Genomic DNA, 27,758 nt, shown 5'->3' with positions numbered 1-27,758 from the left:
CAAGACTTGAGCTGGGCTTTTGGAGAGTTGGAAGGGAAAGTAGGATTTTCTAAACAGAGATGCTGTGGGAAACAGCCCTCTGCTGGTATCTTCCAGTCCTTTACCCTGACTTCCTCTTACTTCTCCCACCTTCTGTTCTGGTAACACACACACACACACACACACACACACACACATGCTGGAATGAATTGGGTAATGGGATCTGCAAGAAGCTGGTCTCTCCCGTGGACCATTACTCTAGGGTCGAGTTGCTCAAACTTAGCACTATTGCTATTTTGGCCCAGATAATAATTTTTGTGTGGAGCAGTCTTGTGTATTATAGGATATTTAACATATCTCTGTCCTCTGCCCACTAAATACCAGTAGCACCCGCCCCACACACCAGTTGTGGCAGCCAAAAATATCTCTATACATTGCCAAATATTCCTTGGGGGGAAAAAATCACAGATGAAGAACCACTAGTCTAGGATAACTTAGTTTTGTCAAATTCCAAATATGAAGAATCCTATGGATTTGTGTTTTAAGTGAGGCTATGATTAAAGTCTGTAGCATTATGACAATGGGAAGGCATGGGTTAGAGGAGGATGCAAATTTTATTAAATGTTCTACATTATTGGGAAGATATGAGTCCTCCCTACTATGTTATGGAGTATTTATTCTCTCAATTTATGGATTAAAACAAGGTTCAAAGAAATGTAACTAACACAATGGCCATAGAACCACTAAATAATAGGCTGGAATTTGAGCTATTAATTGACAGAGCAGCAATTTGCACCCAGGTTCTTGCTGCAAGTCCTGCACTCTCCATTGCGCTAGATTTCTAGAAGTTTAGGGATCATCTGAAAAGTAAGGCCAAGGAAGCCTTAGGGCAAAATTCTAGGCCAGAGTACAGAAGCAAACTGCTGGCTGAGTTACCTTCATGAAGTAACAAAGGTTGACAAGAGTTAGTTCTAAATCCAAGAAAGATAGATTTGTGACCCTTATTGGAACTCTGTCAATATTGTATACCCCCAACATACAATATACTGGGGTTGGAACCTCTTCTTAATCTTTACTTTTTCTCCGTTCCTTCTACCCATTCATTTATTTATCCATCTTGATTTATTGAGTACCTGCTATGTACAAAGTCAGCTGCATAAGAGGGTATGGCTGTTTCTGGTCAAATTCTAAACTGAAGGGCCTTTGGGGATGATCCTCCTCAGGTTAAAAAGACAATCTCATGGTGCCATGTTCTATATAATGTGCTGTAACTCTATCTCTAGACGTATCTGGAGCTCAAGGGCCAATACTTGACGTAGACTTTTGGTATGTTCTCATATCTTTAAAGTTTAAGCTAATTTAATGGTTTAAATAAATCTAAAAGTTTAAATAAAGAAAATATTCGTATTCTCTCTCCGTTAAACCAAACTGACTTCAAATTTGACCAGTCTTTTTTTATTCTTACCCATCTATACACATATGTTCTGTGGTCTTCATCAGAGTGGGCATACCATTTTGCATTCTATGTTTTAAAGCCCATATTCTGTTGTGAATCTTACCATGTTGCTACATGTATTTCATAGTTATCATTCTTAAAAATCTATGGGTTCTTCTGTCAAGTGAGTAAACCATGACTTATTCAACCAATTATATTCAATTATTTTATATAAGGCTATAATGAACATCTTCAGGCCTATGGCTTTTTCTTCTCTTGAATTATTTCCTTAGAATAAATTTCTAGGAGTGACATTATCGGATCAGGGCATGAATATTTTTATGACTCTTGATGCATACTATTGTATGGTTCCCCCCATATATTGTGTCGGTTCATAATGCCGTAGCAAAAGCTGTAAGATTAAGAACAAGATTCATAAAATGTGTGATCTTTCCATCTAGAAACATGGCATGCCTCTCTTTCATGTGTATCTGCTTTCACTTTTCTAAAGATAACAACTTTGTGGTTTTCTTCATTTAGGTCACATATATATTGCTTGCAAACTTTGTTAGCTTCACTAAATTCCAAATATTTGTGTGGCCTTTTAAAAGCTGCTAATAGCTAGAAGTTGAATCTAATTCTGTAGCACACCTTTGTTGACTACTGTAAAGAGCCCAAGGTTTAGTGCCGCGAGTTCAGAGATGAATTGAGCACAGTCCATGTCCTCAAGGAGCTCTCTTCATGTGGTGATAGACACCATTATGTAAATGAAGCGGGCCCTTGTGGCTTATAATTTAGTTTTTCAATGAGAAAACATTGGTGCTGTGAATATTAGGTTCATTCTTTTATTTAACACGTATTTATTGAGTGCCTGCAATGTGGCAGGCATCATAGTCGGTACTGAACAGAAGAGCAACAGCCCCTCTTCTCATGGGGCATAGACTTGACATCATCTCTGTTAGAATGGTTGGGCCCGAAAGATGAGAGGCCCTGCTCGAAAAGGAGACATCCAAGAGGCAGCAGCGGGTTCTGGGAGAAGCCATAGGGTTTGGTCCTATGCAAAAGGGACACGTTCCATAGATACATTGACGCACACATAAACACCCATGTACACACGCACGCCCACACTGCAGGACTGGGTACTTGGGTTTGCAATAGTTCCTATAGGGGTTGGCTGCTGCCTAATGGATGTGAGTGAAGAAGGGAGGTGGGTTTATGGAAGCACAGTCTGGAGACAGACTGCTGGGTAGCCATGGGCCAGAGACATGTCCCTCCTGGGGTAAGAGGTATAAAAGAGGTGTCTGGAGGACTGCCAAGATTGCCATTGCAGGACACTGGATGGAGACTTCAGTCTTGGCCTTTCTTCAGCCCACCTGGGTCCAGCCCTGTCTAGGAGGGACATGGGACATTTGCTGTTTCCAATCCCTGTATAGCGACTATTGGTACTGACATGTGGCTACTGGGGTGTTGGTATTTTCCTTCCCATTTGAAGGCATTCTTTCTAAACTGTCTATAGAAATTCTTTGTAGTATTTGATATATGTGTTTTCCCAATCTCATTTTCCCTTTTTGTTTTCTATTTTTCACTGTATAGTTGTCTTACATTTCTGTATAAACAAATCTCTCAGTATTTGTGATTTCTTTGCAAAGCTGACAAAGTTATTCTGCCATGGATCTGAGAAACAGTTCATTTTATTTTTGGTTATTTGTCAGTAACTTGATTTTTTAAAATATAATTTGTTTATCTGGAGTTTACTTAGATGAATGTATAATATTGTCCAAACTATTATGCAGTTTTCCAACAGAATTTATTAAGTAATTCATTTCCCTTTTGATTTGAGGGAAATGAATTGTTTTATTACATACTGAATCCTCAAATGTAGTTAAGTCTATTTCTTGAGTCACCACTTTGTTCTGCTGCTCTATTTCTATCTTAGCACTGGTATTGAATAATTTTAATTGTTGTTTTATAATGTGTTCTAATATCTGGCAGAGCTAGAAACAACTCCTTCCTCCCTTAATTATTTTCTCTTTCAGAATATTCATTGTTATTCTCATCTGTTTGTTGTTCAAGATTAATTTTAGAATCATTTTGTCAGAGTAAAAAAAAATTCCTATTGGGATTTTGTATGTGCACTCCTGTTAAAATATAAATTAACTTGAAGAAAATAGGCATTTTTATAATACACAGCCCTCAAATCCAGACACATGTTTTTGTTCGCCTACTTTCGTTTTTCTAAATATAACAGCTCCATGGTTTTCTTCATATAGGTCACATACATTGCTTCACATACATTGCTTGTTACCTTTATTCTTAAATAAGCAGGTCCTTTTTTCACTTCTCCTCCCACCCTGACCTCAATGCCACATGCACAGGTGAAGCATGCTCTATTTTCCCTCCTCTCTATGGCTGAAACCTAGTGTTTCCTGTAAACATACAATCCCAGATTTTCCAGGACAAATGTAATTTCAAACATCATTTCCCTTGGCCCACAAAATATGATCACAATAGCTAGAGTCCTTGGAAATTGCCTTTTTCAAATGATCAGAGCCAGAGTTGGGATCAGCAAAGGTTTAAATGCATCAGCCTCAGCATGGGGGATAATATTCCTGGGAACTGTTTGTGATCAGGCTAGGGACGGTGATCAGTGTGAGCTTCCTCTGCTTAATGTAACATTCTCCTCATTTCCCTAGACTTCCTTCAAGGTTTCATTGACCTACAGATGGCCCCAGAAAATAAGCAGGGAACTTAGGGAGACCCAGGGCTTCCTCCCTCTGTTATCCAACCCTCAAGAGCCTGAACACTGAAGACCTGTGTTCTCCCTTTGCTAGTGGTGGGCAGAGCGGGGGGTGCCCGCTCTATGGAGTGCTCCCAGTGATATGAAGGGGACGTCGCCTTGAGTGGAAAGACAGGGGTGGTAGCAGGATGGGGGAGGGTCTGTGTCTGCTACTGTACTGGAGAATGGGCACTAGTCATAGCTAGTCAAGCATCCCAGGGCCATGGGGCAGCCTGAGAAGGGTATGCCAGAGTTGAGGGAGTCCAGGGCTGAAAGAGCTGACCCTGGATGAAGGAATGGGTCACAAAGGAGGCTGCTGGTGTTGCCTCTCAGAATGTACAAGGAGGTGGAGTCCCTTCTTGTGCTACCAGGCCAGTGTAGGTCACATCATTGCTTGTTACCTTTGTTTTCAAATAGGCAGATACTTTATGGGAGAAGGAAGCTTCTGGATTGAATCAGGTCCTTACCCAAGGGAATAGGGTCTATCCCGGCTGAGTATATCCCTGACCCAGTCAGCAGCTTCAGTCTCCAAAAAGAGACTTCAGTCTCACATCAGAGACTAGAGAGGAAACCATGAACCAGAATAGAAGCCCAGTCCCTGGGCTGGGGCATACATATTGAAGAAGGGTTAGCAGGAGAGGGAGATCCTAAAACTGAGTGAACCTATGGGTATGCTGGGCTTCTCACAAGCCCACCAGTGACCGGCCCTGTGCAGCCACACACACCTTACCCCACCAGTTTGTGGGAATGGACCTTCCCAATGTACCATCATGCTTAGCTGGGCTTGGCTCAGAATCTGGCTGTAAGAACCGAGCCCACGGGATCCAGGTCTTCAGTGTACCTGGCCAGGGTGAGATCACGCAGACTGAAGGGATGGCTCACAAAGGAGGCTCCCAGCATTTCCTATCAGGATGTCCAAGGAAGTAGTCAACACTTTCCCTGCCAGGCCAGTGTGAGTCACATCACTTGTTTCCTTTATGTCTAAATAGTCAGGTACTTTATAGGAGAAGGAAGTGTCTTTGGTGGCCCTGCCTAGTCTAAAGTAGACCCAAACCCAGCTAACCATTAGAATCACTCATAGGCCTTTTAAAATACAGAATTCTTGACCTTGTCCCCCAAAATTCCAATTCAGTAGGTCCAAAATGGGGCCTAGGAATTGTAGTTCTAAAAAACTCCTAGATGATCTAGACATTAGGTCATATTTCTGAACAACTAGTATGGAACGCATACTGTATGCCAGTTCCTTGGGGGAAGTTTTGTGTCATTTCTGTGAGGTTTGATCCCTTGAATTCCTCTCTTGAGTTCCTTTCTTGAATTCCTCTGGGCTAACAGGAAGGCTTGAGCTCTTGGATTACATCATGCCAAGACACTTTTTTCCTAGCTAATACTTGTGTCATGCCAAGATACATGGGGTTGTGATGCATGTGGTGATATGTTGTGTTCATATGCTGTTGCTATTAAGTTGGCCAGGCTGAGCTGCCGTAACTCAGTTGTTAGGATGATTGTAGTCTCCTAGGGTCCATGGGATGTTGACCTCCATGTTGGTATCCCATCAGGGAATGAGATGCATGGTCCAGTACTCTGACATTACAACTTGATGTTTTTCATTTAATTTAAATGCAGCAAAATGTGGAAGGGAGTGGGTACTATGTACTGACCATTACACTCAGCACTGGGTAAGTGATGAAGATGATTCAAACATGGTTCTTGCCCTCCAAGAGCTCATAGTCTAGTGAGTAAGATAAGCATGTACTTTTATTTTAAAGCAGTCTCTGAATTATTGCAGTCATAGTTGTGGTCACAAAGTGCTACCAGAATGTAGAGGAAGAAAAAATCATTCCAACTGGCAGAATTTCAGAAGTCTTCTTGGAAGATTGTAGCACAGGCAAAATTTCAGTCCAATCCAACCCAGGAATCTGTCCAAAACCAAACTGTGAACACAGCTTAATCCAAGGCCCAGTTCAAAGGCCTTATTCCTACAACTAAGAGTCCTGGTCCAAGGTATATTAGGACCACAGCTACCTGTGTGGAATAGGGACTAGGAAAACTGGCCAAGCTTTAGGAGCCTAATCCTGGGCTGTGACCTCTACTTATAGGGGAATGGGGTATCTCTGTCATTCTTACTTCAGCTTCCACCTTTGGGATCAAGCCAACAGGCTCTGTTTTCTCTGTAAAATGTGCAAAGCTTGTGTATGTGTTCTCCACTGTTCTCTGCCATGCCTGACTCAGAGAGCTATGGAGGCCAACACAGAGTTTTCCCAACCAGTGTCTGTTTTCACAGCAGCTGGCTCAAAAGCTGGAGCATGAAGTTCTATCAATACCCCAACCCTGTTCTTTGAGCCTCTTGGTGAATTTGTCATCTTCCTTGAACATATGTGCATTACTATCAGCCCTCAGTGACGTGGGTGTCCTCAGACTCTGTGGTCCTTGGGGAAGGCACTACATACGTTTTCTAGGGTTTGGCTTTCTAAGAGAGCCTTGGGTTACCCCTCTTGTGTTGATTGGCCCTTCCTCTAGGCCTTATGTACAAGAGCAATCTTTTGGGGGACTCAGGGGAGGTGGGTTCAGAGAAAAGGTTCCTGGCCCTAGGCTACCTGATCAACTCTCATCTTGCTCTGGGACTCAGATCAGACTCCCCATGGTCTTGCAGGGAGCTCTCCCAGGCTACCTGTAAACTCCCTTGGATTATTGTATTTCCCCTGAAGGAAAATCCAAATGTACTTCCTTGTGTTCATGGAGAACAACCAGCATGTATTCTTTTCCAGTCTTCAGTGGGTCGTGGTCTGGGGCATGAATGGACTATGGCAGTTCTAGACTCCCTGAGTGAGGATGCTCTGATGAACAGGCTTAGAATGCATGATGAAGGTCTCTAACAGAGCTCAGGGGCTCAGGTGAAGAGGACAGGCCCTGGGTGCCTCAAAGACCAAGGGACCTGGGCCTATAGTCCTGAGAACATCCCCTGAGTTGTTGAAGATGTGGTCCACACCCTTTCTTGAATTCCTCTGGGCTAATGGGAAGGCTTGAGCTCTTGGATTTCATCATGCCAAGATACTTTTTTCCTAGCTAATAACTGTGCCTGGCTGACCAGGTTAATAAGAGCAGCTGAAGCTAACCTTAGCTGGGTATAGAAACCAGCTGGGATCTACCCCTGTAGCAAGGATAAGACCCTATGAGTATCACTCATAGGATCCTGGGGGCTGGGTGCAGGCAGCTGTGGGATCTCACAGGAGATAAGCACTTTTGAGTAGCCTTTGCTTGGGACATGGAAAGACTGGGTCATCTGGACTTCTCTCTGTTTTCCCAACATGTCACAGTTCCTCAGAATCTCACAATGAGACTCAGGACTGACAGAATATCCAACACTCAAGTGAAGAGCTGTTCAGTACCAGGTACCCCCGTGCAGCTGATAGTGCCTCTCCTTTCTAAGTGATCTGCTGACAGATCTGCTCACAGAAGGTGCCTCACCAGGTCACAGTTGGCAGCCGAGCAGTCAGTCACTCCTGCAAATGGAGAGTTTTGTCAGAATCTTCTGGACTTGGACTTACCCGTTCATTCCTTGAGGAGAGGAGGGACTGATGATCAAAGAGCAAACCTTTTGGCCTGGGGTCTTGCTGGATTGAGGGTGTGATATGGGAGAAGTGGGGAGACACCACTTTTGCTGCCTTAGTAGGCTGGTTAAGACTAGGAGATACACCAAGCAGAAACATGCATGGAAACACCTATCAGCAGCAGAGTGGGGATGTCTCTCTTGTTTCAAATTCAGCCAAAATTGAATGTATACCTTCCCTGAGCCCAGCACGGTGCTGTGCTCCATGCCTTCACAAACTTCATTGCATTGAGTCTTCACAACAAAGCTGTAATTTAGAAGTTATTAATCCCATTTTTATACATGAGGGAAAGGACTCAATGATATAAAGTAACTGCCCTCTTCCTCCCTCCCAAATGTGTACAACTAATAAGTGAAAAATACATGCAAACCCCCAATTTTTAGAAGGATTCATATTTGCTCCAACTTTGGCATGGTGGCTTGGTCTGGCTATATATATTTTCCAAAGAACTTATGGTCTGTTTTCAAGGTAAAAGCTGAGGCCCAGGAGTGTGGACTCAGCTACTTCCCAGTAGCATAGGCAGGGGATCTTTTTCGTGCTTTGTTCCATAAGGTATCAGAATCTTTCCTGTGAGTTGGGAACATGAGTTTCTCAGCCAGCCATTGAGGAATGCATGAAAATCCCAGTGCAGAGCCTGGCCTTGGGAAAGACCTCTAAACATCTCAATGAAGAGGGCCTTAAGGCCAGGGTAAGCACCTGGAATGGTTGGTGGGGGCATTGCATTATTCCAGAGGTGTGGCAAGAATCAGTCATCGTCACAGGGTAACTCCAGGCAGTGGGTAATTTCCAGAGGTTATGCTGATAAACAGTCATGTAATTTATACCAAGAACCTAGCCAACCTCTATAGGATACAGGTAACAGGGTTCAGCCATAGAGGGCAAGAACTTAGCAATCATCAGACCCCTACCAATGAGCTTCAGTTTAGGATTCCAGTTCCAGAGGGGACTGCGTTATGAATGAGGAATTTAAAGCAAAGCTAGTTTCATGAGTAGTTGCTACCATGAGTAGGGTGACAATATATCGCTATTCGCTTGGGACAATCCCAGTTTACATCTTTTGTTCTAGGTAATTATTCATAGTGCCACCTTTCATTCTCAAAACTAGTTTGGGCACTATGTTATGTGGGCACCCAGATATGCCAAAGACTTCATGCCAAGAAAGGAATTGGGCCTCAGTGAATGATTTGAATGCCAAGAGGGATCTCTGAGTCAAAGATCTATGAGACTATATGTAGTGGTTTATTTTTTTTTTTTTTCTTACTTGTCACTGACTTGAAACTCAAGCTCTGGGTCGGGCGTGGTGGCTCACGCCTGTAATCCCAGCACTTTGGGAGGCCGAGGCGGGCGGATCATGAGGTCAGGAGATCAAGACCATCCTGGCTAACTCAGTGAAACTCCGTCTTTACTAAAAATACAGAAAAAATTAGCCGGGCATGGTGGTGGGCACCTGTAGTCCCAGCTACTTGGGAGGATGAGGCAGGAGAATGGCGTGAACCCGGGAGGCGGAGCTTGCAGAGAGCAGAGATCATGCCACTGCACTCTAGTCTGGGCGACAGAGAGAAACTGTCTCAAAAAAAAAAAAAAAAAAAGGAGCTCAAGCTCTATATGATTAACCCCTCCCTACCTCTCTCCCCCTCATCCCATGCCACTCTTCCATCAAAACTCTTGCCTACCTCAATGCCTTTCCACTTACAGTTCACCATGTTGGAATGTCCTTCACAAGACTGGCTCCAGCTCATCATTCCTTAACTGTCACATTCCCAGAGAGACCATCTCTAACCACCTTATCCAGAAGAGCAATCTTTCAGTTTTTATTTCCGTCATACCCTTTTTTATAAGTGTGTTAGTCAACTTTTGCTGTGACATCAACAGCCCAAAACTCTCAATGACTTGCAACAATAAATATTTATTACTCTTATCTCAAGAGGGCTGTAAGTCAGCTGCAGCTCTGCAGGGCTCTCCTGGGCTCCACATAACATCTCATTCTGGAACACAGGCTGAAGGACCACGTTGTGCCTAGAGCATGTTGTTCTCATGCCAGAAGGCAAAAGCTTCAGGGAACAGAACCAAACTACCCAAGTACCTTTAAAGCCTCTGCTTGGAAATGGCTATGTCATGTCCACTGACAATTCCGTGGGCTAAAGTAAATTGCAAGACTAAGCCCAAAGTCAGTGGGAATAGGGAAGAAAGCACCACCTCAAGAGATGTATAGCAAGGGCAAGGAGAGAACAAATGATTGTGAACAGTTAGTATGATCTACCATAATAAGTGATGCTTATTTTATTTGTGGATTACCTGGCACCCTCACTAGACTATAAACTCCCTGAGGGCAGACCTCTATATGTCTGATTCATTGTTGTACCAATCATACGGCAAATTCTTTGTATTATTTTCCTATTTTTGTTATAGTTATTAGTAGCAGCGTTATATTGCTGCTGTTATATAAACAAAGCCAACACAGCTGGAGTGAAAGAGCATTTGGTTTGGAAGATGCTTGGCCACCCAGGGTCTATGGCAGCAGGATTTTATTCCACAGCCCTCAAGCTAGTGTAGTTATAGCCAAGAGTGGCTGAGGCCCTGAGTGCAATGAGCCTGTCATATAGACCCTATCACTGCAGCTAGGAAGGATAAGTGGGGGAGGAGAGAGCATTCTAGAAAAAATCACTGGGGTACAAATACAAACATGGATTAGCCTTGCACATTTGGAGAGCTGCAAGTAGTTTAATCTGACTGGAGTGTAGGGTGCAATGGGGGAGGGTGGGGAGAGTGGAAAAATAAAAATAAAAAAGATTGGCAAGGGCCTTAGGTCACTGAGAGTCTTTTGTGCCCCTATGAGGAGTTTAGACTTTATCTTCTGTGCAGCAGGGAGTCTTTAAGAAGTCCCAAGCAAGGATGTAACAGCAAAAGAATGTGATTTTCAAAATTGACCCTGGAGCCGATATGGAGGATGGATTCAAAATGAGTGAAATTTAAAATAGGACACGAGGTAGACTATGGCAGTAGGAAGAGGGCCTCCACTTAATAGGAATGTGATGAGGATGTGACAAGTACAAGAGATACTGAAGAGATAGAATCAACAAAAGTTAGTTGCTGATTGAATATGAGAGCGAGGGAGAAGGAGTTGATATATTTTGCCTAGGCAACTGGGTATTGTCATTCATGGAGATAAGGAATGAAGGAGGCTTAAGAAAATAGATAAAGAGTTCAATTTTGGGCATGCATTTGAGGTGTCAGTAGGATCTCCAGGAGGGATGTACATCAGACAGTTTTGCATCAAGTCTGGAGTGTGGTAGGAGGCTTTGGGTTACTAGAATTTATTTTGGAGGCAGTGGCATAAAGGAAGCAAAAGTGGGGAGTGAGAGGAGCGCCTAGGGCAAACCCATACCTGGGTGATGGAAGGGCTGAGTCATTTGTTAATGTCAGGGAACATTCCAGGTCCCAGAGAACCTTGGTTCCCTTGAGAACCAAGTTTGGGGAACGTTGGCCCCTGAGAACCAAGTTTGGGGAAGAAGACAAAAAGTTCAGTTGTAGACATGTTTTGTTTAAGTTGCTGTGATAAAATCCAAACTGACTCTCATGATTTTTAAAAGACTTTGTCATCCTCTTCAGTTCATCTTGTGTTCCTTACTCCATCTGTCACCCTGCTTCTACCTACCATGCTGCTCTCCCTTCTGTCCTTCACATGCACCAAGCTCATTCCCACCCCAGGGCCTTTGCCCTTGTAATTCTTTCCCCCTGTGGTGAACCTCCCTTAGAATGATTGGTTCCTTATCATCAGGCCACAGTTCAAAGGCCACCTCCTCAGACAGGCCATTCCTGCTGCCTTATTAAAAGCAACCCACCCCTATGCCATTCATTCTTTTTTTCATCACCTCTTAGAATGTAAACTTCAGAGGGTCAAAGGACTTGCTTATCCATCTTGGTGGCTGCTGATCCCATACCTAGAATAGTGACAGGCACACAGCAGGTGCTCCATCACTCCATCAATACTTGAGCTAGGTGAAGACATTTCAAAGACCACTGGATACACAGGTCTGGCATTCAGAAGAAATGTCTTTCCTGCAGGCATGCATTTAGGAGTTATGTGGGGATGAGGTGCCCTAAAGAGGACAAGCAAGTGAGAAGATGACCCTGAAATGGATCTGTTCATGTTTCAAAAGGTAAAAGTCAGGTAGAGGGGAAAGCTTTCAAATGACTGCCAAGGGATGGTCAGAGCTAGAGGTGGAAAACCTGGAGAAGGTGTTATGGAAGAACCAAAGTGTCTTAGGAATGCCCTTCTAATTTGTCTCAGAACACCTATGCTCAAATTCTACCTGTCCAAGAGGTAGAAACTGGGCAGAAAAAAAAGAAACACAAAACTTGAGTACAAGCCAGGTGTCTAAGACCAGAATGAGCAACATAGTGAGACCCCCTCCCCCTCCTGCACACACACATCTCTAAAAAAAATAAAAATAATTAGCCAGGCATTGTGGCACATACCTATAGTCCCAGCGACTTGGGAAGCTGAGGTGGGAGGATCACTTTTAGCCCAGGAGTTCAGTACTACAGTGAGCTAGGATTGCACCACTGCACTGCAGCCTAAGATAGTGAGACCCCCATCTCTAAAATATTTTTTAAAGAAAAAATAAATAACTTGGGCACAATGTATGGCTTTTGGACTGGATTATATCAAATACGAATCTAGGAGGGCACACATGTGCTCAGGAAATGCACAGCCAGTATTGCCCATTTATCCTTCATACTCCTTTTGGAATGTGTGTGAGTTTCTAGACTGCATCCTCAGTACTCTCCTTAGAGAGAATGGAGCCTACAGTTAACTTAATCTTGTTTATGATAAGGATAAGCCCTACCCAGTAACTAGCTTCGCCCTGATGCAGGTGACCTTGAGAAACTCGCACAGTGTCTTTGGAACTAACACAGTTAAATGATAACTTTCACCAAGCTCCAGTGCCAGATATGACATTAAGATGACTGAGACACAACTTTACATACACGGAGCTTCTGAGCAGAAAGAGGTGAAAGAAATTTAAGGTTGGGTTTGTGAAGCCTCTGTTTCCAGCTCAACAATAGCTTCATCAGTAGAGCTGCCTCAGTTTACAGATCTAGATACATACACTGAAGCAAGAACAATCCGATTGGGCCACTTCTGCTTGGGTGAGCATTGCTGGAGAAAATTGCCCAGCCAGGCAAATTGGCACTGCTATAAATTCATAAACACCAATCTCAGTCAGGCTTACAACAGTGCCTGGCAATCCATCTGTGTTTCTCAAGTCATTCTCTTCTCCATTTCTCCATGGAAACTACCCCAAACATTCGCTACCCTCCTTGAACCTATAAACAGCCCCTTCTCCTCACTTTACTCCACCTCATAAGCAACACTCTCAATTTTCAAATACTAAAGACACCAAGCCTACAGACCAACACCCATCCTCACCCTTCCTCTATTCTTCCTACCTTTTATAATAGATGATCAATCCTTTCTCCCATCAAAAAACTATTTCCCTTTAAATTTTTAGCATAACTCCATTTATGCTTTAGATAAGGAACCTTTAAAAACTTTTAACAGAACAGTGAGAAATGTATTTTTACCTTGTGACTTTGTATGCACTTGCACATAATTGAAACATACATTTCACAAACAGTACTTACCTTGACCTGCATTGGACTCAGATATTTCCTATTCTCTTCCTTTATTAGCCCATTCTTCATTGTTATAAAGAAATTCCTGAGGCTAGGTAATTTATAAAGAAAAGAGGTTTAATTTGGCTCACAGTTCTGCAGGTTGTACAGGCATGGCACCAAGATCTGCTCAACTCCTGATGAGGGCCTCAGGAAGCTTACAATTATGGCAGAAGGCAAAAGAGAGCCAGTGTATCACATGGAAAGAGTGGGAGCAAGATGGGGGAGGGGTGGGTGGTAGGTACCGCATTCTTTTAAACAACCAGATCTTGCATGAACTACCAGAGCGAGGATTCACTTATAACCAACTGGATGATGCTAAGCCACTCATGAAGAATCTAACCCCTTTATCTAAATACCTCCCACCAGGCCCCATGTCCAACATTGAGGATTACATTTTAATGTGCTATTCAGAGGGGACAAATATCCAAACCGTATCATTCTGCCCCTGGCTCCCCAAATCTCATGTCCTTTTCACCTTGTAAAATACAATTATCCCTTCCCAATAGTCCCCCAAAGTCTTAACTTATTCCAGCATTAACCCAGAAGTCCTAAGTCTAAAGTCTCATCTGAAGATGAATTCCTTCCACCTATAAGCTGGTGAGATCAAAAGCAAGTTGTTTACTTCCTGGATACAATGGTGTACAGGCATTTGGCAAACATTATCATTCCAAAAGGGAGAAATTGGCCAAAAGAAAGGGGTAACAGGCCCCACACAATTCTAAAACCCAGCAGGGCAGAGATTAAATCTTAAAGATCCAACATAATCCTGGACCCCATATCCCACATCCTGGGCACTCTGGTGCATGGGGTGAGCTCCCAAGGCCTTGGGCAGCTCTGTCTCTGTAGCTTTGCAGAGTGCAGTCCTTGAGTTGGACTTGAATACCTGCTGCTTTTCCAGGCTCAGGATGCAAGCTTGCCATGACTCTACCATTTTGGAGTCTGGAGGATGTCAGTCCCCTTCCCATAGCTCCACCAGGTACTTTGCTGATGGGACTCTTTGTAGGGGTTCCAACCCCACATTGCCGCTCCACACTGCCCTAGTAGAAGTTCTCTTTTAAGGCTTAGCCCCTGCAGCAGGCATCTGCCTGGGTACCCAGACTTTCTCATACATCCTCTGAAATCTATGGAGAAATTGCCAAGCCTTCTTCATGCTTGCATGCTGTGCACCTACAGGCTTAACACCACATGGAAGCTGCCAAGGCTTATGGAAGCTTACACTCTCCAGAGCAGCAGCCCAAGCTGTATCTGGAGCCCTTTGAGCTGTGGTTGCAGCTGGAGCAGCTAGGATGCAGGGAGTGATGTTCTGAGGCTGCACAGGACAGCGGTGCCCTAGGCCTAGTGTCTGAAATCATTCTTTCCTCCTGGGCCTCTGGGCCTATGATGGGAGAGGCTGCTGCAAAGATTTCTGAAATGCCTTCAAGGCCTTTTTTCCATTGTCATGGACATTAGCACGTGGCTCCCTTTCAGTAATGCTAATCTCTCTAGCAAGTAGTTGCTTTACAGACTGCTTAGATTCTTTCTTTACCACAGGGCCAGGCTGCAAATTTTCCAAATTTTTATGTTTTTCTTCTCTTCCAAATATAAGTTCCAACTTTAAGTCATCCCTTTGCTCCTGTGTCTGATCATGGGCTGTTAGAAGCAACAATGCTAATTCTTTTTTTTTTTTTTTTTTTTTTTTTTTTTTTTTGAGACGGAGTCTCGCTCTGTCACCCAGGCTGGAGTGCAGTGGCCGGATCTCAGCTCACTGCAAGCTCTGCCTCCCGGGTTCACACCATTCTCCTGCCTCAGCCTCCCAAGTAGCTGGGACTACAGGTGCCCGCCACCTCGCCAGGCTAGTTTTTTGTATTTTTTTAGTAGAGACAGGGTTTCACCGGGTTAGCCAGGATGGTCTCAATCTCCTGACCTCGTGATCCGCCCATCTCTGCCTCCCAAACTGCTGGGATTACAGGCTTGAGCCACCGCACCTGGCGCCATGCTAATTCTTGAATGCTTCACTGCTTAGAAATTTTTTCCATCAGATACCCTAGGTCATAACTCTTAAGTTCAAACTTGCAAAAAGCCCTAGGATATGGACTTAATGCAGCCAAGTTATTTGCTAGAGAGTAGCAAGGGTGACCTTTACACCAATTCCCAATAAGTTTCTCCTTTCCATCTGAGACCTGTTAGCGTGGTCTTCACTGTCCATATTTCTATCAGCATTTTGGTGACAACCATTTAAACAGTCTCTAAGAAATCACAAACTTTCCCTCATTTTCTTGTCTTCTTCTGAGACCTTCAAACTCTTTCAACCTATCCTTGTTACCCAGTTCCAAAGCTGCTTCCACATCATCAGGTATCTTATAGTAACGTCCCACACCCCTTGTACCAATTTTCTGTGTTAGCCGTTTCTTGTATTTCTATAAATACTTGAGGCTAGGTAATTTATAAAGAAAAGAGGTTTGATTTGGCTCATGGTTCTGCAGGCTGTACAGGCATGGCACCATATCTGCTCAGCTCCTGGTGAGGGTCTCAGGAGGCTTACACTCATGGTAGAAGGCAAAAGGAAGTCAGTATATCATATGGTGAAAGGCGGAGCGAGGTAGGGTGGGGGCACCACACTCTTAAGAAACCAGATTTCATGTGAACTACCAGCACAGAAATTCATTTATAACCAAGGGGATGGCACTAAGCCATTCAAGAGGGATCTGCCCCCATGAGTCCCACCAGGCCCCACCTCGAACATTGGGGATTACATTTCAACCTGAGATTTGGAGGAGACAAAAAACCAAACTATATTTTTTGTTGTTGTTTTTTGTTTGTTTTGTTTCTTAACATGAAATTTATGACCAGCTAATAATGGGTTGCAATCCACTGTTTAATACATTTAGCTATAAATTCTTCCTCACCTTTCACCTTTTCAAGAACCTTATGCTTCATATTCTTCCTCCTGCTAACTCTTCAGCCACTTTCCTTCTGCAAGTTGCATTCCATCAACATTGAAATTTTCTCAGGATGCTCTCATCTAAAAACAAAAACAAAAACAAAAAAACATATTGGCTGGGCGCAGTGGCTCAGGCCTGTAATCCCAGCACTTTGGGAGGCCAAGGCAGGCAGATCACAAGGTCAAAAGATCAAGACCATCCTGGCCAACATGGTGAAACCCCATCTCTACTAAAAATACAAAAAAAAAAAAAAATTAGCTGGGCGTGGTAGCGCACACCTGTAGTCCCAGCTACTCAGGAGGCTGAGACAGGAGAATCGCTTGAACCCAGGAGGCGGAAGTTACAGTGAGCCAAGGTTGTGCCACTGCACTCCAGCATGGCAACAAAGTGAGACTCTGTCTCAGTAATAATAATAAAAAGCATCTTTCTTCACACCCTCATCTCCTTGCAGGTTCTCTAAGTCTCTTTCATACCCAAACTTCTGTAGCAGGATGTCCATGTACCTTTGCTATGTTCATTTCTCACCTCCCAGTACCCTGTTACCCCCCTCCATTCTGACTTCTGAGTCCACTACATCTCTGAAATTGCTCTCACCAAACTCACCAATGAGTCTCGTGTTGCTGAGACCCAGTGGATCATTTTCAGCCAAGATGATACATGGCACTCAGCAGGCTGTCAAAACAGATGGCCCTTCCTCCTTCTGGAAACCCTCTTTCTTTGTCTGTATGACACCACTCTCCTGTGTTTCCTCCTACCTCTTGACTGCTTGGTCCCTATCTGCCCTGCCAGCTTGTCTCCTTTCTCTCAAAAAGTTCCACGCCATCTTTTTTTGTTTTGCCAACTCAATAGCTCTGTTGTTTTAAGTTTTTGTTTTCTAATAACATTATATGTTTTCTCACCTCTTTATTAGCCAATTTCTCACCTCTTTATTTATTCTTTGTTGGTTGCCTCTTAACTTCCTTGGCCAATATTTCTAAGTTGAGTGTACATCTTTCTATCAAATTCCAATTATTTATCAAGGAAGCATAGTAAATATTTAAATGTAGTAACTTGCACATATTTTCTCTCCATTCATCTCTCATTATTCAGCTTTTGTTTATGGTGATTTTTGAAATCTAAAACCTTCCATTTCTGTAGTTTAACATTTCCCTTACAATTTCTAATTTTAGTGTAATAATAATAAAGTCTTTCCTTACCTCCAACATTGTACAAATATTCCTTATATTTTCTTCTAGGACTTCTCTAGTACATGGAATGAAGTGTGGATCTAATCTTGTCAGTAACTGGCTAGCCATTTGTTCTAGCATCATGCATTGATCAATCAACCCTCTCTCTGCTAATCTGAAAAGCCCCCTTCATCATGTATTTTTATTTCCTTTTCTGGACTTTCTTTTACAGCTCTGTTGATCTCTCTTTTGAAGTCAATATGGTATAAATTATATTATTACAGCTTTATAATATGTTTTAGTATTTAATATCTGGGTTGGCAAGCTCTTCCTCCACTGGGAGGAAGTAGGTGTCATGGTTGAGAGCTTGGGCTCTGGTACTGGCCTGACTGGTTCATCTTCCCGGCTCTATCTACAGTGATTGTATGACTATGGGCAGGTTAATTTAACGTTTGGGCTCAGTGTCTGTCTCTGTGAAGTAGGTTAATAATAGTACCCATCTCAGAGGGTTGCTGTGAGAGTTAATGAGTTAAGATACAGGAAGCTCTCAGAATGCCAACTAGCACCTTATATGCTATTATTCCTTATCTGTCTCAAGGAGAGCTTGGCTGTTTTCACCTGTTTACCAACGGATGTATCTTGCAATGGTTTTAAGTTCCAGAAAAAAAAAGATCTTGCCTGGAATTGTGTTAAATTTGTACCATGATTTAGGACACTTTTCATCTTAGTAATATGAATTTTTCACCCAGGAACATAGTTTGTCTCTCCATTAAAAAAATATTTTTCTGCCTATCAGTACAGTTTTGTTGTTTTTGTTATATTGGTCATGTTGGCTCATTGTTGTAGGGCTGAATTTGATTTTCTAGCACTTTGCATGAAGGATTTTTTATACTGTAGGTGTGTCATTGTGTTGGTGGATATGATTGTGTATGTATCATACATATCATTGTTATGGGAGTATTATATCAAAATCAATTTAAATAGCATGGCTGTTACAAGTTTGTTTACAGTTTTGAAGCACTGGCCATGAAACTACCTACCCACTAAGTATTTTCCAGTTTCCTCATGTTTTTCCCTTCATGCTAATTTTTGTAATTCAAATTTCTCTAGGAAATTCTCCATCTTATCTGTATTTCATATGTTATGTTTAGTATTCTTTTATAGTTGGATTATCACCTTAGTGTTATTATAGCCTCCTATCTCTATGTACATTTATCTTTTCTATTTCTACTTATTGAGCAGACCAATCAGAAATTTGTAATGATCTCTTCAGAAGCCAGTTTTTTTTCTGTTTTCATCTTTTCTAAGTTTATTATCTCTTCTCAATCATGTTTAGTTAGTCTTTTGGTAACTTTTTAAGTATAAACACTAATTGCACTTATTTTATTTCTTTATTGTTTAATCATGAATAAAGCTATGAATTTTCTCCTTACTACAGCTTTGGTCTAGTATCATCATCATTATAAGAAGTGTGTATTGACAGCTTTGTTTCCTCATTGAACTCAGGAACTTATTTGGAAAGAGTTTTAAGAATTTTAAAGTGATTATGGATTTTTCCTTGTTCTTTTCTTATTGATGTCTAGTTTATCTGTACTGTGAACAGAAAATGTGGCCCAACAGTTTTTGTATTGTGGTAGAATTTATGGGGATTTTCTTATAGCCTAATGTAAGGTCAATTTTGTAATAGTCCATGGGCACCTGTAAAGAAGGTTGCAGTCCTTGTTTGAAGACTACACAGTTTCATATAATATACACACTCATAATATTTTCAGATCCTTTTTGTCTTGATCTTGATTTCAGGTTAGTGTATTTTATTTTGTCTCTTTTCATGCTTTGAGAATAAAGTATTATAACTGTCATATCTTTATTTCGGAATGGACTCATTATCCATGTTTTAAATATGATATTTGTTTTTTATTTTAGGTCTCTATCAGGACTATTGAAAACTCTCTTTGTTTGGTGACAACACCAAAAGAAAAACACAATAAAAGAGGGGTCTTCAACAAGCCCCTTTTATTTTCTACTCAAGCTCATGTTAAAAATAACCTAACATTATGCACAGTAATTACACATCTACTTGTTAATAAGTTTCCCACCTTTATTATTTGTCAACAATCTGAAGCTTCTAACTTAAAAGTTTAGTCAAGGTCAAGATCCATGAGCACAGCCTGGTCACTACTCTGAAGGAGGAAGGTACCTGATCTCCCTCTTTTAACCTGGGTGATTGATGGTGATGAGATCCAATTACAACTTTTTTTAAAATCCCTCATTTGAGACACTGAGAAGCAGGCTCTTCCTATTCTCTTACAGAAATATTACAATACAACATGCATACATAATTTTCCAGAGCAACAAAGATTAGATCTTTGTAGAACAATGCACACTTCCTCTTCCTGCCCTTGTGGTAACAGGTCTGAGTACTCTCTTGAGATGGAAGACAGCTTTATAAGGCCACATTCTTGTTCTAAGAGTGTCAGTTTATCAGCCCTGTCTCCTTCCAGGTATAATAAGAAATGTCTCTTGGTAGCTGTCCAGAAAACTCTTGGCATAAGAAAAGGATCATCCAAGAGTCAGGTGTAATATAATATCCAAGGATCTGATATTAATATTAAAATTCCTTTTCTGTTGTTCACATTTGCCTCCACCAGTAGTTCTCAAACCCTGACTGCAATTTGGGGTCACCTGGGGAACTTTTTAAAATCGGTGATGCCCTGAGCCCAGTCCACCAATTAAATAGGAATATTTGAGACTTGTATTGATAAATTACAACACTCTTCTAATGTAAAGCCTGAGCTATCTTGGCCTATTCCTTTACTTTTGAGTATTCAGAGTCACTGTCTCTTAGCTGTGTGTTTTGTCCCAAAGAGAGGGTTATGTGGTGCTACTAGGAGATTAACCTGTATACATTTATTGTCATAAATGATGTTTTATCTTTTTTAAAGCATCTTATGTTACAACCCCCCTACCGCATGCTTCCTTGTTGTTTCCTTTGAATTTCTTTTTTCCTCCCTAAACTGACTGCTTTGCTTTTTCCCCTTTGGTAATTTTGAAGATAAGCTATTTCATATTCTATTACTAATTACACCTAACATCTTTAAAAGCATGCTCCAACCTATATTTCTCTAATTAACTACAGAAACTACAAAACAGGATTTCTCGCAAGATAAGCAAATTAGCATATCTCCTTGCTCCAACTTTACTCTTTGTGTCAGTATAATCTGGAATATTCTACCCTGAGGTTAGGCAGGAATAATGTCTTATATTTTCTGTTTCAAGGAATATTTGTTACACTTGCATTTCATTTTATAACTATGTTTACAGAAATTATTTAAATTCATCACCATATTGCTTTATTTGCTCATTGTCAATCTTTGTTTATGCTTTTTGTTAACCACAACTTTATCCTACTTGAGTTTGTTGTTTAAATTCATCTCTAGGTTGGATAGGAGACGTCTTTGAGTGGATGTAAATAGGACTTTTTTGAAGCCTTTGATATTTAAGAGCAGCTTTCTGTTGCCTCTGCTGTTTAACAGCTTGGCTCATTCATACCCTTTTCCACTGTAAATTATTCCGGGGCACATCTGTACTATGTCTAAGATAAATACATGAAGGATTACAGCACAGTATTTTTCTCTGTTTTCCAGAGTTGACACAGGTATCCATCTATTAATATTTGTACAGACTTTGGTCAATCTGTTGGTTGAGGTTTGGAGTGGGATGGGGTTATGAGGCCACATGTTCATGTCACCTTCTTTCAGAATGGTTTCAACCATTAGGTACTCATTGATTCATTCAGCAAATATTGGTTGAGCACCTATGATGTGCCAGGCATTGTGGGAGCCATTAGGGAGTCAGCAGAATCAGATGAGATTTCTGCTCTCAATAAAGATCTGTGTATGCGTTGGGGAGAGGGAGGGACTGATCATCAACAGCTAAACATGTAAACAAGATAATTTTAGAGAATGATAAGCAGAGCTATCATATATAGCTGCTCAAATTCCAAAATGGTATCCCTGGAGCTTTGCAACATGACAATCCTGGTAAAAACGTTCTAGAGAAAAAATAATACACTGATAGAGTGATGGAGAGGGGGAGAGGGGCTCAGGCCTTATTAATTAAATACTCCTCTGCAGCGAATTTATTTGCTCACATACTCACAGTACCCCTGACCATCTTCTCTCTGAAACTGTAGCACCTTTCTTTGTCTTCATCTGCCTTGGACTTGCTCAGCAGGCCCTGTGATTTGCCCCCTCTGTCTTCAAGGTCTTTGCCTTTCAGTTTTGATCCCTCATTATTTGCATTATGTTCCCAACTGAACTCCCACAAAGCTGGAGATAAGATGGCTGTATGGGGGCATCCATGTCCAGCCTAGAGACCCCCAATTCAGTGCTAATGTAATATTTCAAGTTGATAGATGAATCTTCAGCAGATTCGAGGAACACCTTCTAAGACTCCACGGTCACATAGGCCCAGTGGGAAGTGTTATTATCATACTGAGAGACAGCACTGGGGAGTTAGTAAGAACTTGGTCTCTAGAATCAGGCTCATTGATTTGGCCTTGGCGCTACCATTTACTGGTCCTGCATTACTTAACCTCTGTGTGCCTCAGTGTCTTCATCTTTAAATGGGGTTAATAACAATACCTACCTCATAGCGTTATAGTGACAGTTACATTGATTAATTGATGAAAGTGCTTAGAATGGTGTCTACTCTTAGTAAACCCTCAATAATCTATAATAATAATTGCCATTAACTAGATCTTGCGTTACCTAAAAGCTTTTTCATGTCCTTCTCTCCCCTTGGCTCGAATTCTTTCTATACTTAAAATGTACATGGATTACAGGGATGAGACTGAATGTGTCTTAGGAACTAGGCTTACTTTGCTGAATTGCATACGAAGGCTTTTACAGCTGCAGACTGGAAAAGAAATACTTCATGCAGAAAAAAAGGGGGAGCTGGGCAGAGTCAGGGAGAATCAGGACTAAACTCATCACAAGGAATCACCAATTTTTTGTTTGATGTTTTTTTCCCCCTTTGGCAAACATGATTTTATTATTTTTCATCTTAGCATCATTACATTTAGTAAGTCTAATATTTTACTCACTTACATATCAATTTAATTAACACCAAACATCTATATAAATGTTATAAATGGACTTAAATGTTTATCCATATATGGAATTACCTTCTTCTTACTTGTATATATTAAAAGATGTTTAGAATGAACCTACAGCATTTTTGCAATCAGCAAAATTAAATGTTGTTTCATTTTGAATGCCTATGACCCTGATACAGTTTTTATTTGGGGACTCATGTCCAGTCTTTATCCATATATAAACAAATATTTAATAGCTATAATCAAAAGCATGCATATAATTTTATGATCTACTGCGTTATTTAAAATTATGTTTAACATTCTTTCTACAGGGTCATATTTATCACTTTAATGATTGCACTCAAACTGCATCACATTAAAGGCTATAATTTACCTCACATTATTGGGCTGACATATAGTTTGTTCGCATTTTTCCTCTATAATAAAATTATGTCATTGTAAACATCTTTGGCTAGGTTGCTCTTTTTCTTTTGAATTAATTCCTAGAGATTACTGAGTCAGTCTTTGAGTAGTTTTGTGGCTCTGGTTAAGAACTTATGTACTCCCTTCAAAAAGGATCATATCAGTTTTGCTCTGCAATTGGCAGTAAATGCATGTATGAAATTCCGTGAAGCCTCAACAATACTGGATTATATATTTTTTTCTATTGAAATGGACTGTGTTGTCATATTAATTCTATTTTCTTTCATATGAATCCTCTAAGCACTCTCTTTACTCATCTTGGTGATGTTCTTAGATAAAGATTCTAATTCAATATTGATATTTTTTCCTGTGTCATAGGCATTGCAATTTTTTTTTCCATTTTATTATTTTCTTTTATAATTTTGTGTTAGTATTTGTTTGTTTTCTCATTTATAGCACTTTCTTTGCCTATTCTTATTCCAGGGTCTGCTAGTAGTTGGCATGAAAATGGCTTAAAATAAGGGTTTTTAGAAGGGTGGACCCTTAGGGTGAAATAGGGGAGAGAGAACAGGACGTGGATGGGGATCATAATGGACACTGTCACCTCCCTCCCCAGTTTCTTCAGAAGCTTTGGTCTCTGAAAGATGGTGCTCCTGGCATCTCGTCAGCATAGTGTGGTATCTTGGGGTTGTCAGAATCCCATGGCACACCTATCATTTTCCCATCAAAAATGTTTGAAGGAGACAAATGGTCCTGGACTGTCTCTACTCGGTTACCGCCTGGGAAATTAGCATCGCTGTGTCATTAAGCAGTGTCCTTTCCTTCTGCTGCAAACCCAGCTGAAAGAGGTCAGGGACTGTGACTCTACACCTAGGCTTGAGTTACGGCTTTGTCCCACCCAAGGGACCCAAAGCACGAGGACACTGCCTAGGTGAGCGTACTGACCAGGGGAGAGGGGCCAAGAGAAGACCAGTTCTGCCATGTCTGCCTTTTGCCAAAGGGGCCCTGTCCATTGCTAAGTCCAGCATGGAGCCCAGCATGTCTCCTCGCCTGGAGCTCAGAGCCCAGCCAGTCCAGCCCAACCCTTGTGCCACTCTTTCTTTCTATTGCTTTTTAGACTAAGATGTTCCCCCTGCCAGCCCTCAGTGGCTTAGGCAGAATGTTGGGGACGCTTAGTGACCTCCACTGCTCTTCTCTTGCAGTCTCCTGCTTCTTCAACTTCACCAGCCCATCTGGGATTGTCCTGTCTCCCAACTACCCAGAGGACTATGGCAACCACCTCCACTGCGTCTGGCTCATCCTGGCCAGGCCTGAGAGCCGCATCCACCTGGCCTTCAACGACATTGACGTGGAGCCTCAGTTTGATTTCCTGGTCATCAAGGATGGGGCCACCGCCGAGGCGCCCGTCCTGGGCACCTTCTCAGGAAACCAGCTTCCCTCCTCCATCACAAGCAGTGGCCACGTGGCCCGTCTCGAGTTCCAAACTGACCACTCCACAGGGAAGCGGGGCTTCAACATCACCTTTACCAGTGAGTCCTCCCTCTGTCACCAGCTGGCCCTCCCTCTGAATGTCTGCCTCCGAAGATGATTGAAGGTGTTCCCATGGAGGGAGGAGGGGATGTGGATGGGGTAGTTCCCAGAGCATTGCAGGGCTGCAGTGCCCAGGCATGGAGCTCCCAGCATGACCAAGAAAGGGCATAAAGCACTGGCTACCAGGCAGGGTGCTCTTTTCTGGAAGTCCCTCTCTGAAGGGCATTTATCTCCCATAGTTGTGATATATAATGTAAAAGGAGCCTGGAACCTTATTTTTGCCCCAACCTTCCCCATCCTACAAGACCCAGCCAGAACTAGGGAGAGTCCAAGAGAAAGAAAGCCTCTATCATTCTCATTCATTCCTGATGCCCTCTCTGAGGTGCTCTCCCAAAACCCTGAATGCCCGCCTGCTGCTGACCTCTGCGTTCCTGGCAGGGCTGCTCACTTTGCTTTGCCCAGTTCCCATTCCCATAGTCAAATCAGAATCACAGCTTTGGAGCAACACTTCTGTTGGGCTCCCAGACTTATTGGGGACAACTCTTAGGGACTTTCCTCATAGCCCCTCTCAGGGCCATCATCTGAAAGTTGCCACCTCCAGTTTCAATCCTGGGCCCCTTCCCTAGAAGCAACCTAAACTCTGCAGTGATTATTTTTATTTCTGTATCTCGTGGTTACAGAGGGGGTTGAGGGGGGTGCAGAAGCTTGGAGACTAGAAATAGCAAGCCACCAAAGATAGCAAGAAGTGGTTATCAGGTCATAAGAAGCTATAAATCCAATGGACTTGGCTGATGACAGTCAAGTGTGGCTGGAGGTGGGTCCATCTGAGCAATTAACTAGATCCTTTCCCAGAGGCTGCTTATGAAGGGCAAGTCCCCAGTGCAAGCTGTGCCCCATGCCCACAAACACATACTGATCTCCCAACCCCCATTCCCACCCTTGGCATAAAGGCCTTGCCTCTGTTTTCCACCTATCTCTGGAGTCCAGTTGGAATGAAGACATTAGGTGCTACCTGGTGGGCCGTTTGGGATCCGCAGCCAGGTAAAGCCCATTCCATTCCCCTCACTACTCTTCTTTAGGACACAATGAACCTTCTCAGGGCATGTCACCTCCAGGGGATTCCTGTTTCATCCCCTGTGGGCAGGAAGAAGCAGGGTAAGAGCCTAGTTCTGTCTTTCCTAACCTTCCTAATCTAGCACTGACCATGCTGCTTCATACTAGAAAGGGGCGAGGATGCATTCCTTATCTTTATATCCCTCGGCCCAGCACAGGGCCTGGTGTGTGCTAAGGATCAACAAATGTTTACAGAATGGAGGGATCCATGAATGAGTAAATGCTTTTTCTTGCCCTGGCGGAGTGAGAAGAACAGGGATAAGAGGTATCCTGGGGAGCACACGTATCCAGGATGGTGAGGGCCGAGAACTCTAGGTTTGCAGCAGGTGTGGAAATTGAGCGGGAACTTGGGAGAGGAGGCAGCTGGTGGCCCAGGGGCTGAGCTTCATCTTGAGAGCAGCAGACTAATCTGAGGATAGGTCTTACTCATATTTCTTTCCAAGGTTTCTCTACCATTGTAAAAATGATACATACCCAATATGTAAATATTCAAAAAACGGGACAGGTCAAAGGAGAGATGTTAACCACCACCCAAAACCCCCCTAGCCAGAAATGATCCTTGCTAACAATTGATGGATGCTATTACAGATATCAGATAGTTTTCATGCATTTATACAAATAGACAGTTGGATGGATTGATAGAAATGATTTTTAAGAATCTGGGTCGCATCCTAGACCTGCCGAATTAGAATCACTAAAGGGATGGGCCCCCAGAATCTACATTTTTGGTAGGCTTCTGAGGCAATCTGGATGCAGTCAGTGAAACAATCATCTATGGCCAAGTGTCAGGGAATTAGTGTAGTCTCTCCCACAGGACTTTAATCTCCTCCTACATCCTGACTGATGATCACTGAGGCTGAGCTTGAATTTGCCCAGTGTCAGGGAGCTTGCCGCCTCAGACAGCTCTCTCCATAGCTAGCAGGCACATCTGTGTCGCTGTAACAAGGATCAGTGATCCTACCTCCACCCCCAGAACTCCTGGGAACAAGGCTAATTCTTCTTCCACATGGAACATGATGAACAACGATGACAGTAGCTGCCATTTATTGAGCGCCTACTATGGGCTGAACCTGGTGCTGAGCACTCAACAGTCATCACTGGAAGCCTCACAGCAAAAGCTCCATAAAGCAAGATCTACCCCTTTCACATGCCAGAAAACTGAGGTCTGGAAAGGAACACAGGGAGAAGTGGGTCCTTGACTCAGAGCTTTTGCTCCCAGATGTTGGAAATAGCTCCATATTCCTGCTTTGTGCATTTATGTGTGTATGTGTGTACGTGCGTGTGTGTTCATATGTGGATGTGTGTATCTGTGCCTACGTGTGTATGACTGATGGGTTTGAAAGAAAAATGCCTGGACTTCTAGGCCCCAGGCATCACTTTTTTTTTCCCACACCATATTTCTAAATGTCAGGGTGACTTCATGGTCATAGTTTTCAACAAAGAAAGGTTGGGAGACTCAAGTCTGGGCTGACCTAGGTGTTCAAATGGAAGGGTATTGGGCACTCAGCTGAAGGCCTGCATGGGATCATCACAGTCATTTCCACATCAGAGACTCCATCTGCAATGGGAAGGGTCAGGTTTGCAGGTTTCTTGCCTCTAGCAAGATCCAACAGTCTCCAGGGTCACTGCTGTTTCTGAATGTGCAAGTGTTTCTATCACTAGGGAATTTCAGAGGCCTAGAAATTTTTTTTCAAGTGGCCTATACCCATGCAGCCTTAGATCCTGGTCTCCACTGGAAAGTTGCCATCCTCAGAACAATAGGGGTGCAAATAGAGCCTGGCTTCAGAGACATTTAGTGAGAGAACTGTGGCACCGCTACTGGAGGAAGGCAGGGAACGTGCTTGGTAGAGACCGAGCAGGAAAGAGTATCTTCCCATGCAGGGAGGGAAGAAGGAAGGGAACTCATCTTCAATTAGCACTTACAATCTGTCACGTGCTGCACCAAACACTCGCCACTCTCATATTCACATCAACCCCCATTTTATTTCTATCTCAGAATGACCCTGCAGGTGAAGGATGGTCTCCATATT

The 27,758-nt window shown here is 42.6% G+C and overlaps 1 protein-coding gene across 1 annotated transcript in view; it reads left to right on the top strand.

Annotated features, from left to right (window-relative positions):
- Window positions 1-27,758, top strand: part of CSMD2 (CUB and Sushi multiple domains 2) — a 653,486-nt gene that overhangs the window by 402,865 nt on the left and 222,863 nt on the right. The window contains exon 14 of the mRNA XM_050747220.1: window positions 24,288-24,614. Coding sequence (XP_050603177.1) covers window positions 24,288-24,614 — 327 coding nt within the window. The remainder of the gene's footprint in view (window positions 1-24,287; window positions 24,615-27,758) is intronic.

The sequence above is a fragment of the Macaca thibetana genome, chromosome 1 (assembly GCF_024542745.1).
Source record: "Macaca thibetana thibetana isolate TM-01 chromosome 1, ASM2454274v1, whole genome shotgun sequence".
NCBI classification, from domain to species: domain Eukaryota; kingdom Metazoa; phylum Chordata; class Mammalia; order Primates; family Cercopithecidae; genus Macaca; species Macaca thibetana.
This window is presented reverse-complemented; position numbering and strand designations above follow the sequence as displayed.